Source organism: Babylonia areolata, chromosome 19 (genome assembly GCF_041734735.1).
Source record: "Babylonia areolata isolate BAREFJ2019XMU chromosome 19, ASM4173473v1, whole genome shotgun sequence".
Classification (NCBI taxonomy): Eukaryota; Metazoa; Mollusca; class Gastropoda; order Neogastropoda; family Buccinidae; genus Babylonia; species Babylonia areolata.
In genome coordinates, this window is record NC_134894.1 from 62,457,531 (window position 1) to 62,465,491 (window position 7,961).

The window sequence follows — 7,961 nt, forward strand, 5'->3', positions numbered from 1 at the left end:
GTAGGGGGAGGGAGAGAGAGGGGGGGGAGGAAGAGAGATGGTGGATGGTGAGGGGGGTGGTAGGGGGAGGGAGAGAGAGGGGGGGAGGAAGAGAGATGGTGATGGTGGTTAGGATGATGTTAGGGGGAGGGGGGAGAGAAAGATGTGGGGGGGGGGGGAGATGGAGTGTTAGGAAAAGACAGGGAAGAGGGACACACACACACACACACACACACACACACACACACACACACACACAGCCTCCACCCCTTTAACCCCCCCCCCACACACACACACACACACACACACACCCACCCTAGTCCCCCCACCACCACCACCCTAACCCCTCCATCCCAGTTTTATCTCCCACAACGGGCCCTCCCCCTATATATATCAGTTTCCACACTAATAGAAAAAGTAGAGAGGGAGGGTCCGACGAAGTTTAGAATGAAGTGGTCTGGTGCTGCAGAAGCGGTAGGGTTGGGTGGGTACAAAAACCTTTTCCTCCTCAGCATGGGAAGGCAACTGCACTGAACACACAGCGAAGACAGTAAGGAAATGATGCGCGCGTTTAGGTTCATTGCTGTCTGTCTGTCTGTCTGTCTGTTGGTCTGCCGGTCTGTCTCTCTCTGTCTCTCTCTATATCTGTCTCTCTCTCACACATGCACACACGCACGCGCACGCACACACACACACATACGCACGCACGCACGCACGCACGCACGCCCCCTGCCTCGCCCTCTACCACGCTGGTTCATTGCTGTCTGTTGCTGTCTCTCTGTCTGTTGGTCTGTCTGTCTCTCTGTCTGTTGGTCTGTCTGTCTCTCTGTCTGTTGGTCTGTCTGTCTCTATCTATATACACACGCACGCATGCACGCACGCGCACACACGCACACGCGCACGCACGCACGCACGTGCCCGCGCGCACACACACACAGATGTTCCCAGTTGCGGTAAGTAAGATTCTAAGAATCGATCACCCGAGTGACTGAAATTACTTTAAGATTACATCCGTAAATTTGCGTTTCGGGAGTGAGAGAGGGGGGGGGGGGGGGGGGGGGGGGGGGGAGGGGGGTAAGGAGGGAGAGAGAGGAGGATAGGGAGATAGATAGAGAGTAAGGTGCGAAATAGAGTGTGAGGGAAAGAGAGAGAGAGGAGAGAAAGGTGCGAAATAGAGTGGAAGGGAGAGAGAGAGACAGAGACCGAGAGAAAGGAGAGTCAGTCAGAGAGTTAGATGGAGGGAGAGATAGAGAGTGGAAGGGAAAGAAAGAGTGAGATAGAGAGAGAGGAGATAGAGACAGAGAGAGGGAGAAAGACAGAGTGGGAAGGAGAGAGAGAGAGGGTGGGAGGGAGAGAAAGAAAGGAAGGAAGAAGAAGAAGAAAAAGAAGAAGAGCACAACGCCAAGAAGTCTAGATTTTATCGGGAACAGAGCGACCTCTAGTGGAGCGGTGCTGCGCCAAAAAGATAACTCTTCCCAGTGCTTCTGTCCCAACTTCCGGGTTTCTGGTTTTTTGTTTTTGTTCGTTTGTTTGTTGTTGTTTTAGCCTTTTTCTTTGGCCTGTTTACCACTTGGTTGATCAGGAAAGCAAACTCGTGGTGTGGACGCTTGGGACGATAGAGAAGACGGTGAAGGAGGAGGAGGAGATGATGATGATGATGATGGGGGAGGGGGAAAAGGAGGAGGAGAATATGATGGAGGAGGAGGAGGAAATGGAGAAGATGATGATGATGATGGAGGAAGAGGAGGAAAAGGAGGAGGAGGAGGAGGAGAATATGATGATGGAGGAGGAGGAGGAAAAGGAGAAGATGATGATGATGGAGGAAAAGGAGGAGGAGGAGGAGATGATGATGATGATGGAGGAAGAGGAGGAAAAGGAGGAGGAGGAAAAGGAGGAGGAGAAGATGATGATGATGGAGGAAGAGGAGGAAAAGGAGGAGGAGGAAAAGGAGGAGGAGAAGATGATGGAGGAGGAGAAGGGCGAGGAGAAGATGATGATGATGGAGGAGGAAGAAGAGGAGGAGATGATGATGATGGAGGAGGAAAAGGAGGAGGAGGAGATGATGATGATGGAGGAGGAGAAGGAAAAGGAGGAGGAGAAGATGATGATGGAGGAGGAAGAAAAGAGGAGAAGATGATGATGATGGAGGAGGAAGAGGAGGAGGAGGAGGAAAAGACAGCAACATGGCTTGAAAAGAGGAAAGGAAAGAAGGAAGGAAGGGAGGGAAGCAATGAAAAGAAGGGAATGAAGGAAGAGAAGAAAGAGGACAAAAGCCAAGATTCACAGAATGAAAGAAGAAACAGGGGGGCGGGGGAGGGGGGGGTGAAAACAGATCCAGTCAGGTGAAAGAGAAAAATGGAAGGAAGAAAAGATGAAGAGAATGAAAGAAAGGAAGAGGGGAGGAAAACAGATCTAGTTAGGTGAAAGAGAGAAAGATTGAAGGAACGAACGAAAGAAAAGCACGTATTTAATGAAAGATTCAAATAGAAGCCTGGATTTGAAAGGGGGTGGGGGGCGGGGGCATAGATTTACAGAAACTGAGAAAGAAGGTAAGCATCTACTAGTTGTTGTTGTTGTTGGCTGCCCCATCATCTGCACCATTTCAGTGGCATTACTCCCACGCCGTTCATTTAAATTCCCCCATACACGGCCACACCCGGGTTCGTCCGTCACAGTTCCAGCATCGGCAGTCAGCAGGGGACCATCGATGTTAGGTCGCCAGGAGGTCACACACCAGAGGAGACCCTGCACTGCTGCTTCTTTAGCTGAAAGAAAGGGCAAAAAAAGAAAGTCAGTCTAGATTTTAACTGGGAGCTAAAACGAAAGCGAACAGTGAATAATGAGAGAGAGACAGACAGACAGACAGAGCAACGTACAAAATAGATCACTAACCCCTTACATAAAATCAATTCACGTTGCAAATTATCCCCCACCATCCCCCTTCTATGAAAAAATGACAGAATGAAAGACTCACGCATGCATAAAACTGGAGAAACTGAAGACAGTGGATGATTTGTGAATACATTTATAGCATAGAGCGCTGATCTTGTACTTTATTCTGTGTGAGACAGGGAGCCAGTGGAGATGTTGCAAAAGAGGAGTGATGTGCTCAGATCTTTCTTTTCTTTCTGGGGACGAGTCGGGCAGCAGAGTTTGGTATGCGCTGAAGGGACCGAATGGATGAAGCAGGCAAAGCAGACAATAGAGTTACAGTAGTCAAGGCAAGAGAGAATGAGAAAAACAAGTCAAGATGTTGCGTCAACGGGCTCGTTCACTAACTCCTTCAATCGTTTGTCTGCTGGACTGGAAGGATTTGTGGATATTTCCCTCCCATTCTGCAGACGTCCAGTGCTGCCAGCTTCCTGCGACATAAAAAAATTGACGTTTGTTGTGGTGGATTGTTCATCAGTGTCACCGCGATGGAGATGATAGAACGACCAGTCAGACTCTGTCTCTGTGTCTGTCTGTCTCTCTCTGTCTGTTACACACACACACACACACACACACACACACACACACACACACACACATGCAAACACGTACACACACGCACAAAAAAGCTCTCTCTCTCTCTGTTACACACACACACACACACACACACACACACACACACACACATGCAAACACGTACACACACGCACAAAAAAGCTCTCTCTCTCTCTGTTACACACACACACACACACACACACACACACACACACACACATGCAAACACGTACACACACGCACAAAAAAGCTCTCTCTCTCTCTTTCACACACACACACACACACACACACACACACACACACACATGCACACACGTACACACATACACGCACAAAAAAGCTCTCTCTCTCTCTCTCTCTCTCTCTCTCTCACACACACACACACACACACACACACACACACACACACACATGCACACACGTACACACATACACGCACAAAAAAGCTCTCTCTCTCTCTCTCTCTCACACACACACACACACACACACACACACACACACACACACACACACACACACACGCATGATATAACAGCGCCCATTTGGGTTGCACGTCAGAACAGTAGCATGGCATAAAACATCCAGTTAGATAACACGTCCTGCCGGATAACGTGGGGAAAATATTTGGAGTCATGATCAAACAAGTGGAACAAAATCATTGGGAGGGCTTACATTTACGTCATGACAGAGTAATGCGGGTACAAAACACCCAGTGACATCCTGTCTATTGACAGAGAAACGAGGGACAAAATGTCCACTGAGGTCCACCGTCATGATAAATTCCGATAAAACGTCCAGTGGGATCACAGACCATACGTCATAGTAACGTATGACAAAAACGTTAGAGGTTCACACGTCACGATAGTTACGTGGGACAAAACGTTAGAGGTTCGCACGTCACGATAGAGCAATGTGAGACAAAACGTTAGAGGTTCATACGTCACAATAGAGTAATGTGAGACAAAACGTTAGAAGTTCACACGTCACAATAGAGTAATGTGGGACAAAACGTTAGAGGTTCACACGTCACGATAGAGTAATGTGGAGACAAAACGTCAGAGGTGTTACATGTCTTGATAGAGTAACGTATGACAAAATGTTAGAGGGCTCGTAAGTCACGATAGAGTAACGTGGGACTCTTTCAGTTTCCCTGACTGTCTGATTTGTTGCTGCTGTTTTCTCTGTCATTTGTTGCTATGGTGTTTGTTTTGTTTCCACTGCCATTGTGGACAGAGCAGTTCTGACACGAACCCTTTAAACTGACACCTGTTTCTATGCAGGCTGCACGTGTGACGAGATCACGTGAGGACGACTGAACGCGTCACCATGGAGACCAACACAACTACCTTGTTGCCAAGGAACGAGATTCTCCTTCCGGAAGAGGTGGTGCTCGGGAGAGCCATCCGCGATGTGTACATCTGGGTGCTGGTGGGGGTAGGGTTGCCTGGCAACCTAGCCTGTGTGCTGACGGTGCTGTCTATGCCGGTGACCACGGCCACCTTCTACGTGGCTCTGCTGGCCGCTGCCGACAGTCTGGCGCTGCTGCTGAAGCTCCTCTTCCACCAGCTGGTCTCCCACTCCAAGATGACAGCAGCTGCCTGCGTCTTCTACTTCACGCCCGCCTTCTTCAGCTGCTACGCCAATTGGGTCCTGGCGCTCATCTGCTTTGAGAGGTTCTTCGCCGTCTGCTTCCCCCTCAAAAAGCAGGTGTACTTCACCAAGAGGAGAGTCCGCATCAGTGTCGTCGTTCTCACCATCGCCTTGGCCGCCTGTTTTGGTCCGACCCCTTTCTTCAAGACCGAGCCGCAGCCGCACAGGAAGAGCTGCGTTGAGGACCCGACAATGCTGGAGTTCCGGGAGGAGTTTTACGACGCCTTCTTCGCCTCTCTCTACTTCTTCGTCCCTTTCCTCCTCATCGCCGTGTTCACCACCCTCATCATCGTCGGCCTGTATCGTCATCGTCGGGCGAGGCAGAGAATGAGTGGAGGGACAATGAGCGGGGGTTGTGGTGGTGGTGAGAGCAACGCGGAGCTGAGTATCAGCGTGATGCTGCTGTGTGCCGGGCTGGTCTTCCTGCTGCTGCTGCTGCCCGCCTGTCTCTACCACCTGGCCCTGGAGAAACTCTTCGACGCCAGCATCATGGAGGAGAGAGCCCAGGTGTTCCTGTTCTACCAGGTCATCACCGTGCTCGCCGACACCAACCACGCCGTCAACTTCATCATCTACTTCCTCAGCGCCGCCAAGTTCCGCAAGAGGTTCGTGCAGCTGCTCAGGTCCTGCGTTTCTCTGGCGTCCTGCCGGACTCGGCCCAGGAGCTGCAGTTCCGAGGACGCCACTCACCTGACCAACGTCAGTCAGGTGAACGACGCCAAGAACGCGCCTGGCTCTGCGGACCACGTGTGATGAACGTGCTGTTTGGGTTGCACGTGCTCCACTTCAACAGACATGTACTACTGGTCTTTGCTTGGTAGGTTCTTGCTTGCTTGCTTGCTTGCTTGCTTGGCATATCCTGTAGGGACTGTAGTAAGGTTCTCCTGTGTGTGTGTGTGTGTGTGTGTGTGTGTCTGTATGTGTGTGTTTGCGCGCTCCTCAAATGTGAGCTTTATTTCAAAGTGCATACCTGACATATTTCTCCGTTGCTTGCAATAAACCGATTTCTCTCGTATGCCTGCCATTTTCGCCATCTATGCCCAGTTGCTGACAGGTATGTATGTAGCCATAATATCCGAGAGATACATGACAGTGGCTGGGTCTGAAAGCACGCTCCGTCTGCTATGTCTGAGACCAGAGCGACTGGGTTCGTTTGATGCATACTCTCCCCTGAGACACTCTTCAGTGTGTGTCTGTCTTTCTGAGTGTGCTTAATCGATGCGCCATAATTATGGGATGTAAAGGATTTCACCGTGTGTGTTTGGTTGGTATTATATGGATCTACGTAGTATGCGTGAGATCGGACATTTCACTGTGCACAGCTGGTAAATATACTTCGCTGTGATTTATTTAGATAGTTTCAACTTGGACTAGTTCAGAGATATGCGTTTCAAAATATATATCTAACAGGTCGAACTTCACTGTGTTCATGATGTACATACACACCACAGTATGTACGTAAAAAAGCGTCATCATGTATGTGCGTCATAGATTTCATTGGGAATGCCTGTACAGACACACTTCACTCTGTACGTCTGACAGATGCATCTGGTTTGCCTGAGTAGAAATTTGCGAAAGACACACGTAACACGGATTGTTGTTGTTGTTGTTGTTGTTCTTCCTCTTCTTTTTTTTCTTCTTGTCATTGCTGCTGCTGTTGCTGCTGTTGTTGTTGTTGTTACTGCCGTTGTTGTTACTGCCGTTGTTGTTGCTGTTGTTGTTGTTGCTGTTGCTGCTGTTGTTGTTGTTATTACTGCTGTTGTTGTTGCTGTTGTTGTTGTTGCTGTTGTTGTTGTTATTACTGCTGTTGTTGTTGCTGTTGTTGTTACTGCCGTTGTTGTTGCTGTTGCTGCTGCTGTTGTTGTTATTACTGCTGTTGTTGTTGCTGTTATTACTGCCGTTGTTGCTGCTGTTGTTGTTGTTACTGCCGTTGTTGTTGTTGTTATTACTGCCGTTGTTGTCTCTGTTGCTGTTGTTATTACTGCTGTTGTTGTTGCTGTTGTTATTACTGCCGTTGTTGTTGCTGTTGTTATTATTACTGCCGTTGTTGTCGCTGTTGTTGTTACTGCCGTTGTTGTCGCTGTTGTTGTTGCTGTTGTTGTTATTACTGTTGTTGTTGTTATTACTGCCGTTGTGGTTGCTGTTGTTGTTCTTGTTACTGCCGTTGTTGTCGCTGTTGTTGTTACTGCCGTTGTTGTTGCTGTTGTTGTTGTTGTTATTACTGCTGTTGTTGTTGTTGTTGTTGCTGTTATTACTGCCGTTGTTGCTGCTGTTGTTGTTGTTACTGCCGTTGTTGTTGTTGTTATTACTGCCGTTGTTGTCGCTGTTGTTGTTACTGCCGTTGTTGTCGCTGTTGTTGTTACTGCCGTTGTTGTTGCTGTTGTTGTTATTACTGTTGTTGTTGTTATTACTGCCGTTGTGGTTGCTGTTGTTGTTACTGCCGTTGTTGTCGCTGTTGTTGTTACTGCCGTTGTTGTTGCTGTTGTTGTTGTTGTTATTACTGCTGTTGTTGTCGCTGTTGTTGTTGTTGTTACTGCCGTTGTTGTTGTTGTTGTTGTTACTGCCGTTGTTGTTGTTGTTGTTATTACTGCTGTTGTTGTTGCTGTTGTTGTTGCTGTTGTTGTTGTTATTACTGCCGTTGTTGTCGCTGTTGCTGTTGTTATTACTGCCGTTGTTGTTGCTGTTGTTGTTGTTGTTACTGCCGTTGTTGTTACTGCCGTTACTGTTGCTGTTGTTATTTGTTGTTGGTGGTGTTGATGCTGCTGCGGTTGCGGGGTGGGGTGGGGGGGGGGGGGGTAAACCACCAAAGGAGAAGATAACTGTGACAAGAAAAAAAAACTGGACAG

At 48.6% G+C, this 7,961-nt stretch overlaps 1 protein-coding gene across 1 annotated transcript in view; it reads left to right on the forward strand.

Moving 5' to 3' along the window:
* The window catches only part of LOC143293912 (uncharacterized), a 21,200-nt gene extending 15,331 nt beyond the window's left edge, over positions 1-5,869 (forward strand). The window contains exon 2 of the mRNA XM_076605280.1: positions 4,746-5,869. Within this exon, the coding sequence (XP_076461395.1) occupies positions 4,792-5,868 (1,077 nt within the window). The 5' untranslated portion in view covers positions 4,746-4,791 and the 3' untranslated portion in view covers position 5,869. The remainder of the gene's footprint in view (positions 1-4,745) is intronic.
* Positions 5,870-7,961: the final 2,092 nt, after the last annotated feature.